General features: G+C 43.3%; 1 protein-coding gene across 5 annotated transcripts in view; it reads right to left on the reverse strand.

Annotated features, from left to right (window-relative positions):
* The window catches only part of TMEM132B (transmembrane protein 132B), a 497414-nt gene that overhangs the window by 154895 nt on the left and 317993 nt on the right, over positions 1-24526 (reverse strand). The window contains exon 1 of one of the 5 annotated variants that reach the window (XM_058426043.1): positions 23407-23504. The exons of the other annotated variants lie outside the window; for them this stretch is intronic. Coding sequence (XP_058282026.1) covers positions 23407-23414 — 8 coding nt within the window. The 5' untranslated portion in view covers positions 23415-23504. Of the gene's footprint in view, positions 1-23406; positions 23505-24526 lie in introns of those variants that run through there. 5 annotated transcript variants of the gene reach the window in all.

Raw genomic sequence — 24526 nt, forward strand, 5'->3', positions numbered from 1 at the left:
CTGAAAAAAGAGATGAGAGTGAAAAGGACAGGGTAGAAGTTAGAATAAATATTTCCAGAGTTTCTGGTAAATTTTTACTTCCTGGTTGCAGTTCCTGGAACCCACTACAATGCTTTTCTTAGGTTCCATGAAACACCTTCAAATCCTTATAGTTCATTCCCCACAAAAGGTGAAAGCAAGCCAATTTTCTATCAAGCAATGAATGGATACACAAAATGTGGTATTTCTATACAATAGAATATTATTTTGCCATAAAAAGAATTACTGAGAAATGCTGCAATACAAATGAACCTTAAAAGCATAATGCTAAGTAAAAGAAGCCAGTCACAACAGACCATATAATGTATGACTCCATTGACAGGAAATGTCCAAAGTAGGTCAATCCATAAAGACAAAAAGTAGAATTGTGGTTGCCAAGGACTGGGGTAAGGGGGGGGAATGGGAAGTGACTGCTACTGGATACAGAGTTTCTTTGAGTGTGACAAAAATATTCTGAAATTACATAATGCGATGATTCCATGACTTTCTGAATATACTAAAAACAACTGAATTGTTCACTTTAAAAAGATGAATTACATGGCATGTTCATTATAACTCAATTGTTTTTAAATAGAAGGAAATGAGAGTAAAAATCAAGTTGCACAAGTATACGAATAGTATAATACTTTGTATAAAAATTAGAAACATGCAATAATTATTTCTATAGTTTATATTAAAAACTGCAAAAAACATGCATGGTAATGATAATGCCTACCTCAGAGAAGGGAGAGAAATAACGAATCAACAAGAGGTACTGAGGGCTCCAATTATATCTGTAAAATATATTTCTTTTAAAATTTGAAGAAAAGAAAGCCAAATAGCAAGAGGTAATAAAGCTGGGGGTAGGGGAATGAGTGTTTGTTATATTATTTTGTATACGTTTCTCTAATCAAGAAATATTTTACATAAACATAGAAGATCACCATCTTCAACTCTCTCGTTTGGTTTCTTCTGCTTTTGTTTAAATCTCAAATATATTTTTCCCTTGTAAATACTCCAAAACCTCTCCATCTGACTCCTAAGTCAGCACATAATAAGTCAGCCAACCCATTGCCCCACTTCCCAAACACAGGAAAAGGATGTTAGCGTCTTCTTATTTTTCTGTTTTTAAAACGTGTAAAGTACTTTGCAGACTGGCATGAGTGGTCTTATTTTTGCTTACCAACATTTTCCCAGAGCTGAAAACAATAAATCTTGATAATGAGCAAACACTTGAGGCACCTCCGCTTTCTCGGCTGCCAAACCCATGACAATTTCTCACACTAACAGCTCACCCTTACTTCCAGCTTATCTGATTTTATCAGCATCACCGTGACAAGCCCAGAGACAGCTAAGACAATTGCCACAATTTTTTCCCCACTGCCTCTATCTTTCTGACAACATCCCAAAACCCTCCCAGCAAATGATGACTCAGAAATCATCTTACACCACGTTCTTAAATACAACTTTTCAGAATCGTCTCTTTCTATTACCAACCTGGAGGAAAACGCTTGTTACATAAAAAATGGACAATGGATTTCTCAGTGAAAACCATTTCTATTCAGGTCTCCTTAAAGAGAAGAGGCAAACCCATGCTGACAGACATGAGAAATCGAATGACAGACTCCAGACTCCAGACACTGAGGATGCAGGACTGAATCTTGTTACTGTCCTCTGATTCCCGGGGCAAACATTCGCAGCTTCACCTCAGAGTGGAACTGGGGGTCTGATTTTGATTAATAACATAATGTTAACTTTTGAATAGATAATCCATTCCTAGGATGTAAAATTCAAAAAGTATAAAAGAAGAGAATAGTCTTCCTTCTACTGCCACCTCTCCAGACTCCCAAATCCACTCCCCACAGCCAACCCAAGTTACTCTTTTGCTTATTAGCCCTGCAGATATATTCGATGCACCTACAGGCATGAAAAAGTGTGATGCTCTGCCCCACTTTTACACAAACGTGCATATTATACACTCTGTTCTGCATCTAGAACATTTGATCTCCAGCACAAAGGGAAAAGAGAGGCCTAGTTGTTCTCCTCAGTAACTATGGAATGCCCTGGCCTGGAAGTGATGACCAGTCACATGGCCCCATCTGACCACAAAGCCAGCAAGGGCAATCCTCCTGCATGCCCAGAAGAGAAGTAGTGAACAGTACCCATAACTAGAGCGCCAGGAAGCCCGGCCCAAGCAGGTTACACAGCTATGAAGCGGAGCGTCCAGGACCCACCACACCTCTGATGCCACAGTTCATGCTGGAGAGAGACTAAATGTAACACTTGTGCATTCATACATCCACATTTACTGGGGACCACTAGGTCCCCAGCCCTGTGCCGGTTATATATCCACAGGGGGAAAGTGAAGAGCAGAGTCACACACAGAAAACTCTAATTACTGGCTGGGGGTGGTGGCTCACACCTGTAATCCCAGCACGTTGAGAGGCTGAGGCGGGAGGGTCACTTGAGGCCAGGAGTTCCAGACCAGCCTGGGCAACATGGTGAAACCCTGTCTCTACCAAAACTACAAAAATTAGCCAGGCATGGTGGTGCACACCTGTAATCCCAGCTACTCAGGAGGCTGAGGCAGGAGAATCACTTGAACCTGGGAGGCAGAGGTTGCAGTGAGCCAAGATCATACCACTGCACTCCAGGCTGGGTGACAGAGTGAGACTCTGTGTCAAAAAAAAAAAAAAGAAAAGAAAAGAAAGAAAGAAAAGAAAAGAAAACTCTAATTACTTTTCAAAGAGTCTGCTTCTGAGTGGAAACTTTCTCCTGTCATGTTGCACAGGATTACTCTGCATCTCTACTGGGAAGGGCCTCATTAAGTGGGGATCCTTCACATGCCTAATAGGCAAGTTGACTCCACCAAGTGGAAGCACCTGCTAATGAGACCAGGGTCCTGGGGTCATGCCATATGCACGCTGGTTAGCTAGATTTTCCCAGGTGGCCATGGAGGGCTCCTATAAGTCCGGCACCCTGAAGACCACTCTGGTTACTCGGGGCTAGTTGGCGGCTGCGACTGCAATCAGTGCCAATTTTTTTCCCAGACCTGGTGTCTTCCCTGCTGAGGTACAGGAGCAGCATCACACACAAAGGATTACACTGGGCTCTCCATTAAGGGAACTGTAACAATGAGATGACCAGGGCTTTGTTCGTGGCTGACCTACAAAGATCAGGCCCAAGATGAACTTCCTGCAGAACACTAGATCAGAAGAGTGCTCACATTCACCTAGAGCAAAATGTAAAGGCCGCAGATATTTGATTGTACTTACTAGGAGAATTTACTACTCTCAAAGGATGGAGTTAGAAGGTGCAAAGATCATGAAGTTTATTGCAGTCTTCCCCATTAAAGGCTACTCCATCCATCCTTCCAGTTACTCTGGTCAAAATCTTGGTCGTCCTTAACTCTTCTCTTTCCTTAATAGTGCACATGTAATGTGTCCAGAAAGCCTGCTGGTTCTACCTTAAAAATACATATTTTTTAAATACCTCACTCTAACTGCATCTACTGCTTCTGCCCTAGGCCAAGTCACCATCGTCTCTTGCTGAGGCGACTGCAATAACCTCCTACCTGATCTCTATGTCCACTCTCACCACCACTCCCACACTCTCTTCTCTCCACACAGCAGCCAGAGTGCTTCTGTTAGAACTTAAGTCAGATATTCTTCTCTCTTCTTTTCAAAACCTTGGGGAACTCTCATCTCATTCACATAAAAGGCAAAGTCCTTATAAGAATCTATACCCGGACCCTTAGCTCTATGGCCAGATACCTCCCTAAACGCTTGTCCCCCCACTCTCTCCCTGCTCACTCTGCCTGAGCCACAGCGGCGCCTTTACTGTTCCCCCAGCTCCAGCCATGCTACTGCCTCAGGGCCTTTGCACTAGCTCATGCCTCTCCCTGAGCCACTCCTCCCTATGACAGCTACACCAGCCTCGGCCTCGCCTTCAGGACTAAACTCAACAGCTGTCTTCTCAGTGGTGTCTTCTTTGATGAGCCTGCTGAAAGACCCATCTCCTACACTAGAGCGATCCCTATCGCCCTCCCTGCTGTTTCTCAACAGCACCATCAAACATACTCTATTTTATTTATTTACCTTTCTTTGGGCTATTTCTGTCCACTAGATTGTAAGCCCAGTGAGGGCAAGGGTTTTGTCTGCATGTTCCCTATATTACCCCCCAGTGCCTAGGAAAGTACCATAGTAGGCACTTCATAAACTTATCATGGATGGATGAATGAATGAATGCATGCATAATCTGTGAACCTCAAAGTAAAGACACTTCAACATGACACCCCTTTGGCTTCCCTAGATTGTAATGTTTTTATCCTTGTATCTGAGGTCTTATTCGTGTCCAACCCTGCCTAGGTCTACACAGGCACCACTCATCTCCCAGTCTTCCAATTTTAATATTCATCTATGGGCTTCTGCATTACCTTCCATAAAAGCATGAGGAAATTTCTGTTTGGCAATTTTCCTGCAAAGGAGTTTCCCTCTGCCCTGCAGAAGTTTGGAATGGGAAAGCTGTGACATACTGGAATCTCAAAAACATAAACATAATATTTGAATCCTAACTTATTTGGCACTCAGTGCTTCTGGGGCAACAATCTTCTCTTTATTGAACACCTTAAAATATGAAGTACTAGCATACAAGAAAGATATAAGACCCAAGCCCTGTCCTTGCAAACAGTTATACCTTAGCTTATCAAGTTTAGGCTGGCATGAGACCCAGAAGGGTATTGAAGCTATATGTTCATCATGTTGATGTCAGAGGTGACTTCTATCTCTCAATCCTTTTTTGTGCATTAAGCTGGTTAGTATTTGATAAAGTATTTTTTTTCAAAAGTTATATTCCACTTAAGAGAGTTGCATGGAAAGAGCCATAAGTTACATAGAAATATAATTTTTTTTTACTTTTAACTCCATTATAAAATTTAATATTAAAAATAACTATAATTTACATGGAATAAAATCCACTATTTTAAGAATATACCACGAGTTCTGACAAATGCATAGTCATGTAACTATCACCACACTCAAGATACAGAATCTTCCCACCACCCTGAAAAAGTGCTCTTATGACCCTTTTCAGACAACTCGCTTGCCACACTCCCCAACTCTGACAACCACTGATCCACTTTTTCTCACTCCAGTTTTTCCATTTCTAGAATGTCATATAAATTGGAATCACACAGAATATAATTTGTATCTGGCTTCTTTCATTTAACATGAGGCTTTGATGGTTAATCCATGTTTGTGTGCTCATCAGTAGCAAACTCCTTTTTTTTTTTAATTATAATTTAGGTTTTAGGGTACATGTGCACAATGTGCAGGTTTGTTACATATGTATCCATTTGCCATGCAAACTCCTTTCTATAACTGGGTAGGATTGTGTTGTTCAGAAGTTTACAATTTGTTTATCTATTCATCAGTTAATGCACACTTGAGTTCTTTCCAGTTCTTGGCTAGACTGAAAATGAATATGCTGCTGTAAACATTCATATATATATATATATATCTTTGTATGAACATATGTTTTCATTTATCTTAATGCAATACCTAGAAGTAAGTTTGCTTGGTCATATGACAAGTATAGGTCTTTCACAAAATTGGGAAATTTATAAGCATTACTTCTTCAAATATTTTTTCTGTCCCTTTTCCTTTTTCTTCTTTTTGGACTCAATTCCACATAGACAACTTCCTATTGTCACACAGGGCCCTGAGGCCCTTTTAGTTAACATTGTCAATGTTTTTCTTCTGTGTTCTTCAGACTGAATATGTTCCATTGGTCTGTCTTAAAGTTCACTGACTCTTTCTTCCATCATCTCCAATCCTCTGGTAAGCCACCCAGTAATTTTTTTTTTTTTTCTGAAACGGGGTTTCGCTCTTGTCACCCAAGCTTGAGCACAGTGGTGCCATCTTGGCTCACTGCAACCTCTGCCTCCCGGTTCAAGCCATTCTCCTCCCTCAGCCTCCCGAGTAGCTGGGATTACAGGCACGTGCCACCAGGCACGGCTAATTTTTGTATTTTTTGTAGAGACAGGATTTCACCATATTGACCAGGTTGGTCTCAAACTCCTGACCTCAAGTGATCCACCCACTGTGGCCTCCCAAAGAGCTGGGATTGCAGGCATGAGCCCCCATGCCCGGCCCCAGTAAACTTTTTTATTTCAGATATTATATGTTTCAGTTCTACAACTTCAACTTTATTCTTTTTGTAGTTTCTATTTTTCTCCATTTCATATCTTTCCTTTCAGTAGGAGCATATTTTCCTTAATGTCTATAATATAATAATAATAGCTAGCTTATAATCCTAGCCTAATTCCATTATCTGGGTCACCTTTGCACTGGTCCCCACTTAAACTGTTTTTTTTTTTTTTCCCTCCGGTGTGTGAGTCTCATTTTCTTGTTCCTTCTTATGTCGAGTAATTTTGGATCACGTCCTGGACACTGTGGAACAATGCATTGTAGAGACTCTGGATTCTATTGTACATGCCTGAAGAATCGTGTTGTTACTTTTTTATTAAATAGGGAGTTAAGCTGAGCTTCCTGGAGTCTTCATAATGCATGTGTGGTTCCAGGGTCAGCCATAGATTTGGGCAGAGATTGTATACAGAATGTGAGGCCTCTCTTTCTCTACATCTGTTTTTCCCCAGCATTCTCCCCTCATTTTCCAGTGGTTGTGGTTGCCCCAAACACTGCCTCTGGTTCTTCAAGCCGGTAAGACTGAGCTTTCTGCAATTCAGCTGCCCTGCATGGCTACTTCCATCAGTGTCTAAGTCATAAAATGAGAAACTCATCCAATGCCATTCCCTGCTTCCAAGTGTCTGCTGCTTTTGGTTACTCTCTGTATCCTTTAAATAGCTGTTTTTTGCATTTTCTCCTGAGTTGATAGTGGTCATCGGTGTGAATATTAGCATTGTAGCAGTTCCTCCACCACTATTAGACAAGGAATCACCAGTGCTAATGTTTTGCAGGCAGGTGCTGTTACAACAGATTCAGTAACAGGTAAAAGATGAAGACAACTTTTCCAAGGAGTATCACAAATGACAACCAGCTTTCTCTAAAATTAAAGTAACTACCTTTGATTTAGTCACTCCCAAAACACATGGCACCTCTGAGTCACAAAGAATTATTTCAACACCACCAGAGAAAAGGAAAAAAATGAAAGAGAGGGAGAGAGACAGACAAACACCTTGAGATATTAAAAAAACAAATCCAAACAGAATCTTCAACCTCATTAACCTTGAAATTAGCATAGTTGGGAGAAGCCCACAAATCGATTGACACTCTGAAGGCCATCTGGGTCAACAATCAGATTAGAATTCTTGTAACCTTCCACTCACCTGGCAGATTTTCAATAAATGTCAGCTAAGCAGAAAGTCAATGGAAGGGATTTGCAGGTTCCTGTAATCCCAAAGTGTGTAAATCTCCCTAAGTGAAGAGCTCTCCCTCCAGGAAACAGAAATTCTCCCATCACCAATTAATTAATACCCAATGATTGTATCACATCTATGACTTGGCCCATTGTATTAATTACAACAGCCTCAAAATCTTCCTTATAGGCCAATTACTCTAAAGAAATTAGCTCTTAAGCCAACTACAAATAGAAAAAATTATGTGCATGTAACTTCTCTAGCCTCTTCTTTGCTGATTGTGTCTCTTAAAGCACTCCTGAAATTCTTTACACGGAACTGAGCCCATTCTTACCCTGCCATATTTTGATTAAGAGAAACTAATTTGGGCCTGAGGAGCAAGTGTGAACCAGACTGATACATCAGTTATAGCACACGGTGGCAAGCAGCTGGATTCTGTCCTTTCATCTCACAAGATTTCTCATCTACCCAGTTGCAGAATGCAAAAATAAGATGGTCCAGGACAGGAGAAGGCCTCGTGTACGTGACTCAAGTAGCTGATTATCTGGATTCCAGGGAAAGGGACATCGAGTTCACACAGGATTCAGCTACCACCTCCTTGAATTGGCCCAATGCTCACTGCACATCAATCTTATTTTCAGAAACGGTCCACCGGTGTATGTTCTCAAGGAATGAAAACTATTTCAAATAACAATGAGATCCAGCGGTGAGTCAGCACCATGTCAGGCCCTCTGAGAAAAAAGACCACTAATTGGCCTGAAACAATGAGATGAAAAGGCAAAAACCTGTTTTGGTGGCTGAGCCAGGCTGCACTAATGAGAGGCTGTGTGGCTGTGTGATGGCCATCCGGCTAGCTGACCTTTGACATCATGTCTATGTCCCCCGTACACTCACCACCACCACAGAGGGCCCCCAGGGTGCCAGGAGACAAAGCACAGCCCAGGGATGGGAGGGGCCTGGGCTTGGGCCTCACAACTAAGCGAAGAGTAAATCTTCTCTCAGATCTGAACCTCCAAGGTCAGCACCTGCAGAGCCAGTTTCTCTGAAAACTCTTCTCCGCCTTAAGGCAATAATTCGTCCGCTCTCACTGATGTCAGACAGCCGATGCACCCTAATGAGAGATCCCAGGAGTCTGGGGCCACACCTGCTGAACTCAGAGTGAGCACACATGGTCTGAGATCTGTGCGCTTCTAATGGGAACTGAATGTTTAAAGTTAGGACAGTCCCAGAACATCAAAAAGGAGCCAGGAAACATAAAAAGAAGCTGGAGCCACAGAGTTGTCCATTCTCAACCCCTAATTCTACCAGAGTTTCACAGACTTATACTCTTTGTCTAGATCTCCAAGTTATGAATTATAACATATTCATTCAAACATTCAATGAAATATTTTTGATCATCTACTCTGTTCCAAGCTCTGTTCTCAGCACTGGATCAACCGTGAGCTCTTCTGGAGTTTATATTCTAGTGGAAAGAAACAGTTAACAAGCAAATAAAAAATAGATAAGGCAACTATTCAATCATGAATTTGGTATAATCAGTCACCTTTCCCAAACACTTCCAGCTCCCCATTTTCTGAACACACGAGAGTACTGCACATCTGCTCCACTTGGGATTGGGCGGGCCCACGTGACTAGTTTCAGCCAACCCATTTTGTATCTCCCTTCAGTGCAGAATACATACTTAGTTACTAGCATGAATCTCTGCTTCCCTCTGCCACAGCCACCAGCAACTTTCAAGATGAAGTGCCCCTTCAGCCATCTGAGGCACTGTAGTTGTCAGATTCCTCCTGCTGAACCTTGAAGAGCTCATATTTTGAGTGAGAAACAAACCTTTGTAGTTCTAAACCACTGAGATTTGGGGGTGGTTTGTTATCACATCATAAAATAGCCCATTCTACTGGATGCAGAGATGAAGATAAAACAGGATAAAGTGATGGGGAGAGAGATCATTTAGATAAAGTAGTGAAAGGAGGACTTTCCAAAGAGGAGAGATTTGAGAGCTGAGATTTCAGTGGCAGAGGACAAGGATCAGGGTTCCAGGCAAGGGGAACAGCAAGGGCAAAGATCCCAAAGTGTAGTAAGTTTGCTCCACTCAACCTCACAGGTCCTACACATGTGCACATGTGCACACACGTGCACATGCACACTCATGCAGATACACACACACGTGCACATACATGCACAAAATGAACTACGACAGTACCCTATTTTCATGCAACTGGAAAATCAATGCTACACTTGAACAGTTATTCCTCAAGGGTTTGCAGAAGTGTCCTCTTAATCTTGCAAATACTTAGCCTTAGAGACATCCACCTGCACTCTGCCCTATATAGGACATGAATAATCTGTCATGCTTTCCAGACTGAGAGTCTTGCAAAATGGTCCCCTCCACCTGTCAATATTAGCATACAAAGGACACAAAATCTCCAAAGATGAGCTCCAAATATGTCAGACCCGAGTACATCATTCAGCCATGGCATCCTATAAAACTGGGGACCTAATTTAACAAATAAAAATATGAGATGTCCTGTTCTCACTTACGAGTGGGAGCTGAACAATGAGAACAGGGAGGGGAACAGCACACACTGGGGCCTGTCGGGGGCAGGGTGGGGAAAGGGAGAACAACAGGAAAAAGAGCTAATGCATGCTGGGCTTCATACCTAGGTGATGGGTTGATATGTGCAGCAAACCACCATAGCACATGTTTACCTATGTAACAAACCCGCACATTCTGCACATGTACCTGGGAACTTAAAATTAAAATTAAACTGTATATGGGATACCCAGTTAATTTTGAATTTCAAGTAAACAACATATAATTTTTAATATAAGTATGTCCCAAATATTGTATGGAACAGAGAACAGCATTGCATAGAACATACGTATACTAAAATATTATTCCTCATTTATCTGAAATTCATGTTTACATGGGTATCTTGTATTTTATCTGGCAATTCTCCACAAAATGGAAAGTCTCTTTTCTCTCAAAGATAGGAAGCTGTTTGTGAACCTTCCCATCCAATTACCAAAAGACAAGTTGAAGGATTTCTCAGCCTTACAAGAGACTCGATTCCTAACTTTTCTGAACTGGCTCCCCCTTTATTCGATCTGACAAAAGCTGACATAAAACCCTTGCTCTGAACTGTCTTCACTGTCTTCTGTTTCTTTGAGGACTTCCTTCAAAACCTCCCTATCCTTAGGCCCTCTCAATTACTATACGACTCTCTCTCTACTTGTACATCAAAGATAGGGACAAGCATTGGGGATCCTAACTCAATTGCACAAGGGAGATCAGAGACCCACCATTTATTAGTCTCTCACTTGACCCCATAGAAGAAAAATCTACCCTCCTCATTTGCTGCAACCAAGTTGACCTAAGCCTGCTTCCTGGTGTTAGGACATCCACATGACCTCACAGCCCCTCGAGCCATTCACAGCTTACTCTTCCCTGATAGTACCCAGTATTTTTCTATTTCTAGATTGACGTCCTACAAAATCCTTCCCCTTCCATTTCACATGTTTTTATCCATTCTTACAACATTCCAAATAAACCCCTCCATGCCTCGCCCTCTGCAAGAGGAACCTCAGATTGTCATGTCCTCAAATGGGAATGCTTCTTGCCTCCCTCTAGCTTCCTTGAAACACCTTGAAACTAGTGGTCCTCAAATGGCACCAATTTTGTCCCCCAGGGAACAGTTAGCAATGTCTGCAGACATTTTCAGTTGTCACCCCAGTGTTGGGGGAGGTCCTACTAGCAGCATCCAGTGGGTAGAAGCCAAGAGGCTGCTGCATATCCTACAATGCCCGGAGACTTGTCGAGATTCCCCCAGCCTGAAATACCAATTGTGTCAAAAGCTGAGACATTCTACTTAGATAATTCAAACTTACGAGTGTTTGTAAGTGAGTCCTGTTTGAGAACCAAAGAGGCTCTCTATTGCAGGATCTGGCCAGCAGCCTGCAATGCAACGGAATTCTCTCTTTGTTCCTAGGCGGATCGGCAGGTTGAGAAATTACAGACACACACAACATAGTGAAAGCTGGGTCCAGGGGGGTCACCGCCTTCTGGTCCTGTGGTGCCAACAATGCACTGGATATACTGGCATTTATTATTAAGTTTAGTGAGGGTGGGGGTAGGTTAGTGAGGGATTTAGGGTCATTTGATTATGAGGTAAGATTGTCACATAGGGATGAAGTAATTCTTTAACATAACATTTGTATGTAGAAGTACAGTATACAGAGATAAGAATTTACAATATAGTGTGTGCATCAGTAATTTCTAACAGAGCCTTAAAACAGACACACAGTCTTTCCATAACCTATGATTAGCAAAATATTAATCAGCAGTAACAGTTGCAGCAAAAGCTGGTTACAAACAATCCATGGAAACAGGAGGTGAAGCTAGACAACCAGTTAGACCAGAAATTCTCAGAAGGGAGTATGCCTTAACCCTAAAGAGGCCTAGAAGAGCTGTGGCAAGATGAGGGCGTTTATAGCCCTATCTTATCCATATGAACAGGCACCCCTCATGCATCCGTTTATAGGCTCTCCACAAGGGTCACATTCCATTCCCAGAGCTATGAACATCTGCTTTTCTGGGATAGGAATCTTGGTGATGTGAAACCTCCCTGACTGCACGTCCATTCATAGGCTCTCTGCAGGGGGAAGCACATCACGCGCTGTTGGCTCGTTCTGGCATCCAACCTGGCATTGTCTTTACACAATCCTGCATGCAATTTTGTATTTACAATAATCAGGAGCATTTCATCTTTTATTCTGTAGCAATAGTCTCAAGGGGTCTCCCTACAGCTCTCAACTCAATCAGTCTTGCTCAAATCCAATCTCCTCTGAAAGGCCAGAATACTAAATTTGGTCAACAAATTATCAAAATTTTAGCCTTTACTAGGGCCTGTCAATTAGCCAGAGATATAAGATCAAATGTCTAGAGATACAAGATCAAATGTCTACACAGAGAGCAGATATGCTTTGGGGATGGTCTGTGATTTTGGTAAGCTTTAGGAGCTTCTTATTTGCAGCTGGTATCTTAATTAAACACGATAACCACACCAAAGGCCTAGCAGAGGCCTTGCTTTTCCCGAAAGAATTGGCTCAATTAATGTTGTGGGACTTACTCAAAAGCAATCTCAAAAGCAAAGGACAATCCTATAGAGATTATTTGGCTAACTGAGCATTCCCAAGCTAATCACCAACAGGTACAGGTCACTTTCCCCAAAGATAACCCACAGGAAACCTGCATGACCTTTGGGCAGGAGACCTGATTTACTAGAAATGAAACCAATGGAAGACTGTGCCGGAAGCTCTTAGGAAGACACCTCCAGAGACACCGTTAAGCAGTGTCCTCTGTAAGGACATTAGAACAAGCCCCATGGGACCCTAGTATCTCAGAGTAAATAAATGTGTTCTAAGGACCCCGCAGCCTGGAGTGTAAGCTGGTCTTGCCAACTAGAATCGGGCGTATTCTCTTTACCTGCCTCCTGAGTTATGTTTTCTGAGTCCCTCCACCAGGGGACCAGCCTGGCTGGTTTATAAAACACAGACTAACGAGACGTGGCACATGGACTGCAATGTCCTATTATGTAATCACAGACATTTCTCTGCTAGGAAGTCATATATTGTCTCTGAAACATGCTAACAACATGGTTAGATGTCTCCAGCCAACAAGAGCTATTTGCTTAACTGACTGATTTGCAAGTGAAGGGGGCAGCAAAGGATGCTGTGTGTGATTTTCTCCACACCCTCACCCACCACCCACATACACACAGTGATTTATTGCACATATTCAGTGCAATTCCTCCTAATGCTAAACAGAAAAAACACCTAGCCATCAACTCAGCATTCCCATGTAAATTAAATCATCCTTTGCTGTTCTTCTCATTATCCTCCCAGCCTTCTGACCAGGACATAGAAATATACACCCTGAGAGAACCAGAGGATGCCTCTAGCTTAAAACACACTGGCTTGTAGGGTCATGTGATCAATTTTGGCCAGTGAGTGGTAAATAAAGCAGCGTGTGTCAGGTCTGGACCGATCATTTAATTGCTGGTGGGAGAATTTCGGAGCTCTCTTCCCCTTTGGTGTGGTGAAGGATGACAGTCAGGATGGTGGTTGCTTTGTCTAAACTCACAACAATGAGCAGAGTCCTTTGCCAACTCATGATCAAGCATGGCTAAGATGTAAATGTGTCTCCTGTTCACCATCGCACCTGTCAGTCGTGCCTGCCTTAGGCATGTTCCCGTTAGCCACTGGCTGCTCAACCCCAACTCCTGGCCACCTGCTGAGCAGGAACTCTTACTTGAAACGATTACCTAAAGCTTCATCAATAAATGGGTTTTTCAGACAAAGTCAAACTCCTAGCTTGATCAGTAACATCTCAGAAATCAATTAAAGTAATAAAGCAGCTCAATTTATGCTTAGGTAAAGAGAGGAATAAACCCCTGGTTCAGAAGGAGAGGGCCCGAATGACTTAACAAAGAAAGAGATACAGATAAAAACAGTCTGGACAGTCCAAAGCCAACACCTACCGAGGGTTCGAAAGGAACAATAAGTATCTGTGGCTCAAGACTCTGCTCAGTCACCACCCAACTCACTTTTCAACGGTCCACAACTTTTATAAATCCCCTGGAATAAAGGATGGAACCTTGGAAGCCTGTAAGGATGAAATGATGTAGACAGGAAAGCCCCCACACCTTGTCAAGACCACACTAAATGAAATCGGCCTGAAATATTCCTCAAACTGCCAACCCCACATCCAGCACAGGCCATGATAGGAAAATCCCAGATTGCTATAACATTGAATGGCATCCTTCAGTTGAAAATAATTGAGAGCATCACTCTCCAACTTCGGCAGAACATCCAAGCTGAGATTTGAAGTGCTTCTTCCCTAGACACTTAAAGTACTGCTTGGCCAAGTGCTTCCATGTAGGTCAACAGCAGGGGAACGAGGGAGGAAAGTGCTTCAGTCTCCTTGGAGGAGAGCAGATTTAGGGCATCCCAGGCTGGGTAATAGGGGGACTCCACCTCTCCTGGAGCTTTGAAATAAAGGTAACCATCCTTTAAAGAGGAAGCCGGTAAGACTCTAAATTAATCAGTGCATTTCATCAACAGTGTTAGAGACCTACAAGACTGCCTAAATGCATGGTTTAAAAATGTGGGCAACAGCAAGTCCCATCAACCTAATGAGGGAGGCATGACTAGAATATGCTCATTATGAAAAGCACTGAAACCTAATCAATGATGCCGCTCACAGCCTAAAGAAAGTCCGCACTAACAGAGAGTGGTCCTCACAAGGCCTACAGAAAGAAGTGGCGGTAGGAGAAACTGAACACTTGACCTCTTTCTGGAGGGGATTCTGAACTAGCAGGAGGTAAGCTCCCAGCACGTGAAGAGCACCTGAGAATGAAGGCCAGAGAGAATGCAGCAGTGCTGGCAAAGGCAGGGAGTGACAGGGAGGATTCCATCACATCAGGCCCTAGGTCTAGCCAATGCACCGCATTTACCTCCTGGGTTGCCCCCGTCCTTGAGCCAATGTATTCTCTCTAATATTTGGTTAAGCTGATTTAAGCTTCTACTGCTTGCAACAACAACAAAAATTGGCATACTAATGTCTGAGCATTAAAGCCTATCATGAGGTAGAGATGTGGTATTTTATGATACATAAGTGGCATTATTTTACTTGCCTCATAATTTCAACTGTGGTGACTTAACTGGCATTTAACCATATTTCAAATGATGTATAGGGAAAGCCAGAGCAATAAATTCTATCAAGTGCCAGGTGAATCTCCTTTCTTAAAGCCTAGTACTTTCTTCCATTGGTAGCCTAATCTTTCCAGAAAATGTCCTGGAATGCCAGTATAAAACCTCCCTGAAATGGCTAAATTACCAAGTCTTACAATTACACATCTCTCAGCCCCATTTTATAAGCTTATTTTGAAATCCAGGGAGGCTACGTTCCAGTTTTTTCTGTTTCAAAAACTGGAGTTAAGTGGCTGGCATCCCACTGTGATTCAACCAAGTGAAGAGCCCACAGGGTTGATGACAATGCGATTCCAGGAGGACATGACATTGTGTTGTGTTACAACTTCAGCGAATCTCAATAAATTAAGCTCCTTTAGCAGCCTCTCAAACACCTTGCGCCTTTAAATGTTCACAGATATCTTTTAAACAACTGCAGTAAAGTACTGAATTTTTTAAAAGGATCTTAATATTAAAAGACCAAAACATATTCATGAACTACCACCAAAGGAATGCTCAATGTCCTACCAGCCTCAACATCATTCCAAATGTACTAATCCCAGTGCATTTGTGACATCACAGGGATGGTCTATCAATTCTGCCCTGTGTCCTCAGCAGGGGCTTAGTGCCAAGAAGGGATGAGCAGGCCCAGGCATTTCTGTCCACTGTTTACACAAAGAAATCTGAGCACTGTAACCTGGAAAATCTGCAGTGATCCCAGCAGGAACCAGGATTCCACTTACACTGGTTTAATGGAATAGAAATGGATGAAGGTAATTGTTTCAAAGGTGCACGTGTGAATAAGAGAAATAATAAGGGATGTCAAAGAACTCAGATATGAGCAACAACAAAAAGCTGCTACCACCCTGAGTTGGAAGGGCCAAGGGGAAGAAATAGGGTCACAAAAGTCCCTTGAGACCTGGAGCCATGGAGGAGGGGCCACCCAACAGGAGCTACAGCCTTGGAGGGACACGGCCATTTCCAGGGAGGAGGAGGAGGAGGAGGAGGGACGCGGCCATTTCCAGGGAGGAGGGGGAGGAGGGACGCGGCCATTTCCAGGGAGGAGGGGGAGGAGGGACACGGCCATTTCCAGGGAGGAGGGGGAAGAGGGACGCGGCCATTTCCAGGGAGGAGGAGGAGGAGGAGGGACACGGCCATTTCCAGGGAGGAGGGGGAGGAGGGACGCGGCCATTTCCAGGGAGGAGGGGGAGGAGGGACGCGGCCATTTCCAGGGAGGAGGGGGAGGAGGGACGCAGCCATTTCCAGGAAGGAGAGGGAGGAGGGATGCAGCCATTTCCAGGGAGGAGGGGGAGGAGGGACACGGCCATTTCCAGGGAGGAGAGGGAGTAGTGACGTGGCCATTTCCAGGGAGGATGGGGAGGAGGGACGCAGCCATTTCTAGGGAGGGCTGAGAGGAGGGACATGGCCATTTCCAGGGAGGAAGGGGAGGTAGGGTACATCCTTCCTGCTGCCTCTCTTCTGTGCTCATGTGCATGCAGAGAAGCAGAAGGAGGGGCTCACCCTACCTCCCCCTCCTCCTGCCTGCCCTCTGGTCTCCCATCAATGCCAGCGCACTGGCAGCGCCCAGCCAGAAGCCAGCAGCAAGAGAACCCAGGTGAAGCCATGGATTGGTATGAACCACCCCCATCCCAAGCACGCAGCAGGGAAGAAAAGAGAGGAAGCTGAGTGCAAGTGAGGGCCAGTGGAGAAAAACTAACACACTGGGTAGTCGACGTTCCCTCTGGTGTGACCCCAAGCTACCTTCCAGATTCACCCCCCGCACCCTCTGTCTCCACTCTGCAGGGAACCCACTTGGCTCCTCTGAACTACATTTCCCCATATCCCCTTTCACGTGTGTTTCTCGTTAGGGTTGGCCACAAGAAGATTCCTGGGAAATTGTGGAGGGCAGAAGGGGGCATGTTGAAATATTAATCCAATGCAGGTTTTGCACATTGAAGATGTCTTCCCACAGATGTTTTCTGGCCTTCGCTTGAGCAATCACTAGCTGGGAATGCCCTCCTCAAAGTGCTCCCAGCAGTCTGGCCATGGCTCCAGCAAGCAGCATTGTGGAGTGAGACCTCCCAGTGTGGTTTTGAGGACTGCATGAGCTAAGGTGTGGAGCGCCAGGCCGCTGCCCTGCAGGTGCTCGTTATTTATTATCAAAGGTTTCCAGGTCGAAGGTGACATGCCACCTGCAGGGGTGGAACTCCGTAACTCCACTAGTCCTGATATGGAGTGTCACCTCCCTTTCTCAGAGCGCCTGGTATTTCTCATTCACAAGGCTCTTTGCCATTCATCCTTAGATAGTTATCCATCTTCACTGGTTTATTTTCATCTCCCTTCCTGGACTGCAAGCTCTTGAGGGTGGAACTGAGCCTTTGGTTGGCGCTGTGTCTATACCTGGCGCCTGACACAGGGCCCAGCCCATTTTGGAGCCAAGTGAGATCTGCAGGCGTGGCTGAGTGGACAACATGTGGGGTTCTTTCACAGGACAGACCCTCCCAAGGGTGCGCCCTCCTGAGCCCAGGGGCAGAGTGCAGGCTGGGCCACCACTGCCTTCCTGACCCTCTCAGACCCTGTGCCTACCTTGCTGGGACCCGAGGCTGCCGTAGCCTCCTCGCCCAGGGCCCCTGGACACACCTGCCTCCAGGAGTCCTGGCTCCTGTCTGCCCTGTGCAGGAAGCTGGCTGGAGACACCAGGGGAGGCCGGTAGGGAAAGGCCCTGGGGAGGCGGCGGCACGTCCCAGGAAGGAGCAGCCGGGGCCCCTGCAAAGCAGAGACGCAGTCTCTTTCCCTTACCCTCCGGTTTCAAGAGGGAAATTCACACCCAAGCTGCAGACAGCAGATGCGTGTGATTAGCTGTGTCATGGCATGCAGCAGTGTTTGGAGGACACGCAAGAGCCCGCTAAGGACAGGTGAGCAGCAGTCACTTCAACAGACAGACGAGGAAGGCTGCGCTGCCACAGCACGTGTAACTTGCACAGGAAACGTTTGCACAAGTGGTCAGTGAGCCCCTTATGCACCCCAGTCCCCCATTTCTGCAAGGTGAGGAGCAGTGGGGGCGGACAGCAGGACACTCTCACCCGTCCCCAGAAACCCAGATCCCCGTGACATGGGCCACTTTCACTCCACATGAGCAGTACTGATCTTCCTTGATTAAATTTTCCCCTTTTCCAGTAATACCCTGAAAATCCAATTTATGAACTTGGCTTAATTGCCATCTCAGTAGCTGGCTTTGTAAACTCCCTTTATCCTAACTGTGTTTCCCAGAGAAGGATATTGGCGTTTCCATTTATGCTCATTAAAGCTGGTCAGTTTAAATATTGTGTTTATCTCATCCCAAGTGGCCTCAGGTAAAAAGCAAAAAAGGAATTCCTCAGTCTCTGGTGCACATGATGTACTTTGATGCTGTTTTCTGCCCTTGCCAGGGTGCACAGCTGGGTGGAATCAAACAAACAAATGCCTATCAATCCATCGAGCCAGTGGGTTGGCCCATACCTGACTAATGGACCAAGCTCAATTAGGCTCACATGGGCCAGCGGCAAATCACAGCCGAATATTCCACTCCACAGTGGATTCGCTGGTGTATAGGAAGCCATATCTGAGACAGTGAAGGTAGGTAGACGGCTCTCAGCTCTTGCAGAAGTAATTTGAAATGAATATGCCAATGGCACACAGGCAGCATTGTCTGCAGATGCAGTGAACATCACGGCCATGGAGCAAACCCTTGCTGGGCTGTGGCTTTGAAGGAAGTTTGGTTAATGATGGCCCTAACAGCTCAGGGTCTGTGATCACTCAGATAGGTTCACTTGGGTTTATCTTTATGTTGAAAAAGCTTTGTATTAGTAATTAGTAATCCAAAGCTTTGGATTAGTAAGCCTGGGCAACAGAGTGAGACCCCATCTCTAAATAAATAATTTTTAAAAGTAAAAAAAATTAAATAAGGAAAATTTAAAAAATACTAATTTAAAAATATTTATATTAATAACACAGGCTTTTGCTAATAGCAAATTATCCCAAAATTTAGGAGACTAAAACAATAAACACGTATTATTTCACAGTTCTGATGGATTGGAAATTTGGGAGCAGCTTAACTGAGAGGTTCTCATTCAGGTCTTTCATGAAGTTGCAGTCAAGCTGTCATCCAGGGCTGCAGTCATCCAAAGGCTTGACTGGTGCTGGAGGATCTACTTCCAAGATGGCGCACCCATATGCTATTGTCAGGAGGCCTCAGTCTTTCACCACATGGGCCTCTTCATAAAGCTGCTTGAGTGTCCTTACACCATGGTAGCCAACTTCCTCCAGAATGAATGATCCAAGAAAGAGCAAGGAAAAAAGTGCAATGCTTTTTGTGACCCAGTCTTTGAAGTCGCACATTGCTTTCACCATAGAGTACTTTACAGAAGTAAGTCACTAAGTCCTGTCTACACTCAAAAGGAAAGAAATTGGCCAGGCGCGGTGGCTCATACCTGTAATTCCAGCACTTTGGGAGGCCAAGACAGGTGGATCACGAGGTCAGCAGATCGAGACCATCCTGGCTAACACAGTGAAACCCCATCTTTACTAAAAACACACACAAAAAAATTAGCCAGGGGTGGTGGCAGGCGCCTGTAGTCCCAGCTACTCGGGAGGCTAAGGCAGGAGAATGGCGTGAACCCGGGAGGCAGAGCTTGCAGTGAGCTGAGATCACGCCACTGCACTCCAGCCTGGGTGACAGAGCAAGGCTCCATCTCAAAAAATAAATAAATAAATAAAAGAAAAGAAATTAAGTTTCACCTCTTAAAGGGGAGTATCCAAAGAATTTGTATATATGTTTGAATACTACCACAGGCCTACTGAAAAAACATCAACAAGAGTTGAACTTTGAGGCTGGGCAGATACAGGTATGAATTCCCCTTCTGTCTTTAGTTACCTTGGGTTTAATCTCTTCACACTTCAATTTCCTCATCTGTAAATGAAGATAACATCTACATTGCCAAGTTATATGAGAATTTAATTAGTAATATATGTATTCAACACAGTACCTGGCACACAGTAAGAATTCAACTTAACATCGTTAGTATTTTAATTACTATTAAGAGCCAAGGAAAACCATTTAGCATTCTTTACAGAGTTAATCTCTGGAGTAACTCCCCCCAACATAACTAAAACATCATAGGTGGAATTTATGTAGCTAAACAATAGATAATTATTTTTAATTGATAACTGATAAAGTTTGAAGAGTGTCCTACAAATGACAACATCACATAAGGTCATTGATAGTCCCAACACATTCAACGTCCAAAATTCTTAGAAGTTTTTATGTATATTCTGCCTCTGAAGGTTCCAGAACCAACTGAGAATTATACTGCAGGCCTCTTCCATCTTGGACCATTCAAACTGGCTACCTCTCCCTTTGAATGGAAATAAGTCAGAAAATATTTAACGTGATATTACAGGAGAATTGATCCAGATATCAAAACTCTCGGCTTCTAACGTGATAATACTTAAACTAATGGCCTGGCATGGCAGATCATGACTGCAATTCCAGTACTTTGGGAGGCTGAGGTGGGTGAATCACTTGAGCCTAGGAGTTCAAGATCAGCCTAGACAACATAGCGAGACCCCATCTCTATAAAAAGAAAAAAATTAAAATTAGCTGGGTTTGGTGGCGTACATCTGTAGTCCCACCTGCTTGGAGGCTAAGGCAGGAGGACCACTTGGGACTATTCAAGGCTGCAGTAAGCTATGATTGTGCCACTGCACTCCAACCTGGGCAAAAGAGTGAGACACCCATCTCTAAATAAATAACTAAATTTAAAAAAAAACTAAATAAATAAAAATTTTTAAATAATAATTTAAAAATATTTATACTAACAACACAGGCTTTTGCTACATGTGAGTTGTGTGACCTTGGACAAATCACTTAACTTCTCTCAGCCTCAGTTTTCTCAACCATAAATGAAGGTGCTAAATACCTGATTTCTCATATTTTGTCAATCTCTAATTATCTTAATTCTCTGAATTTATCTGCTGGTGATATCTGAGATCAGATAACTAAAAAGCTTATGTAGGCAAACCCAGAGAAAATTAAAGAGATCATTGCATACGCAAATGTACTGCTAATTGCAAATGTATTGCTTTAGGGAAAAAGCCTCTCAGGACCGATATCTGGTAAAAACAAAATGCTGATTGGTATAAATAAATAAATATACACTTGCATGTGATAAAACCAATTTTTCCAATTCAGCCTTATTCCTAAGATCTTTAAAATAGACTAGAATTTCATCTACAAATGTTGAGTTTTTTTTTTTCTCTCATCTTCTGTTTTTATTTTTATTATTATACTTTAGGTTTTAGGGTACATGTGCACAACGTGCAGGTTTTTTACATATGTATCCATGTGCCATGTTGATTTCCTGCACCCATTAACTCGTCATTTAGCATTAGGTATATCTCCTAATACTGTCTCCCCCCCCCGCGCCCCGCCCCAAACAGTCCCCAGAGTGTGATGTTCCCCTTCCTGTGTCCATGAGTTCTCATAGTTCAATTCCCACCTATGAGTGAGAACATGTGGTGTTTGGTTTTTTGTCCTTGCGATAGTTTACTGAGAATGATGGTTTCCAGTTTCATCCATGTCCCTACAAAGGACATGAACTCATCATTTTTTATGGCTGCATAGTATTCCATGGTGTATATGTGCCACATTTTCTTAATCCTATCTATCATTGTTGGACATTTGGGTTGGTTCCAACTCTTTGCTATTGTGAATAGTGCCGCAATAAACATACGTGTGCATGTGTCTTTATAGCAGCATGATTTATAGTCCTTCGGGTATACACCCAGTAACGGGATGGCTGGGTCAAATGGTATTTCTAGTTCTAGATCCCTGAGGAATCGCCACACTGACTTCCACAATGGTTGAACTAGTTTACAGTCCCACCAACAGTGTAAAAGTGTTCCTATTTCTCCACATCCTCTCCAGCACCTGTTGTTTCCTGACTTTTTAATGATGGCCATTCTAACTGGTGTGAGATGGTATCTCACTGTGGTTTTGATTTGCATTTCTCCGATGGCCAGTGATGATGAGCATTTTTGTCCCTTATTTTCTAATCTGTATCAATTAGGTTTCTCTTTATCATGAAGCACCTCAAAATTCAGTGGCTGAAAACTACAGTCAACCATCCAGCAGTTTGCCATAGGCACATGAGTGGGCTAAGCCAAGTCCAGAAAAACCTTCCCAGCCCAGCTCAGCCCAAATGGCAGACCCAGATAATTATATGCTGTATTAGTCTGTTCTCACGCTGCTGAAAAAGATATACCCAAGACTGGGAAGAAAAAGAAGTTTAATGGACTTACAGTTCCACGTGGCTGGGGAGGCCTCACAATCATGGCAGAAGGCAAAGAGGAGCAAGTCATGTCTCACATGGATGGTGGCAGGCAAAGAGAGAGCTTGTGCAGGGCAACTCCCATTTTTAAAACCATCAGATCTCATGAGACTCACTCACTATCAGGAGAACAGCATAGGAAAGACCCGCCCCCATAATCCAATCACCTCCCACCAGGTTCCTCAAACGACATATGAGAATTGTGAGAGTTATTATTCAAGATGAGATTTGGGTGGAGACACAGCAAAACCATATCATATGCTAAGTAAATGGCTGTTATCTTAGAAAACTTCATTTTGGGGTGATTTGTTTTGCATCAAAAATTGATTTATAGACTTTATAACCCATTTCTTTTCCATGTCTTATTGTCTAGGCTAGACATTCAGTACAATGTCAGAACAATGATAATAATAGCTTTCCTTGTCTTTTCCCTAACTTTGATTTCCTATTAAATATAATGTTTATTTTAAAGTTCTAGAAGATACTGTCTATCAAATTAAGAAGTTTCCTTCTATTTCTACTGTGCTAAGAGCTTTTGCATAAATTAAGAGCTAAAATAGAAGCTGTTTTCATTCTTTAAGCATGGAACAGCCTTTTCCAGACAAACGGAAAACTTCTTCAACCAGACCACCTTGGGAATATCAGGACTGGCTTACAATGGAAGAGACAAAACCAAGACATAGGAAACATTTAAATCATAATACAGGACATAATATGATCAAATGATATATATTAAAGATATGAACTCAAGTCCAATAGAAGTTCAGAGGAGAATGTGAGACTGGCCTTGAAAAAAAATGTAGTAGATGAAAAGCATTTTGATGACAGCATAGCAAGAGACACATAGCAGACGTGTAGAAAATGGCAAAAACACGTTTGACACTCCTCTATGTTCACCTCGCCATTTCTGCTTCCTGGGTACATAGGAAGGATACATTTCCAAGCCTCTCTTAAAGCCATGTATCTGCAGCCTGACGGATGAAATGTGGGTGGAGGTGATATAAGCCACATCCAGTCCTGGCCTTTGAAAACATCTTGTGAGATCTTCCAGGGTTTCCATGGAAACTTCAAGGATGGCATAGCAACAAGCATAGTTTCCAGATGACATAGACATAGGACAGAAGTGGCCAGCATCGCTGATGACTACTTGGACTTGTTTGTAGCTACTTGGATGTGGCTCAGAAACTCCATCCAAGCCTCATTACACTGTGTTAAACCACTGAGATAGAGGGTTATTTGTTACAGAAGCTAACATTAATTACCCTAACTAGTACAACGAGCTATAATAGTAGAGGTCAAAGAGTTCAATAGTATTCTAGTAAATTTCTTAGCAACAAGCCACGCTGTGTTATACCCATTGGCCTGGAATTCTGGCATTCTGCTTCCCATTTTCCAAGACAGCCTTCATTTTGGGAGCTAAGGAAGAAATAGCCTTTTTGCATTTCCTGTGAAAGGAGATGTACCTGTTATAATAAACAAACATCTATCAAGGCTATCCAATAATGGGCTCATGAAGGATGTGCTAAACAGTATTTCAAAGTAAAAAGTGGAGAACAGAATGAGACCTTCTGTTCTCAAGCAGATGAGAGCTTCCACAGTCAAAGGTAGCAGATTTCAGGCTCCTTGTGGTTTCAGAACAAATTTTAAAAGAACAACAATCCAGTAATGTGAAAGAGAACAATGCTACTCAGGTCTGCACACATTCTTTGAGGTCTTCAGACTGTTCAGTTCCCACTCAGTCTCCTGAGCTTCAGCTAAGAGAGTAACATAAGCTTAACATCTATCAACAACGGCTCTACCAAAAGGAAGATGGTAATTAAATCCAATGAAGACATTAAGTCAGTCAAAAATAATTAGGACAGCCAGCAATCATACACATTTGTCTCCTGACACTGGGAAATAGAAATTTTACAGTGACCAAACCCTCAGAGGGTCCTAGCAGTGCCTAGAAACTTGATATTTAGAAGTCAATATCATTCAATGGCAAAATAATGTTCTGGGGCGTGGGCCAGAAGTA

The sequence above is a fragment of the Hylobates moloch genome, unplaced genomic scaffold, assembly GCF_009828535.3.
Source record: "Hylobates moloch isolate HMO894 unplaced genomic scaffold, HMol_V3 SCAFFOLD_12, whole genome shotgun sequence".
NCBI lineage: Eukaryota > Metazoa > Chordata > Mammalia > Primates > Hylobatidae > Hylobates > Hylobates moloch.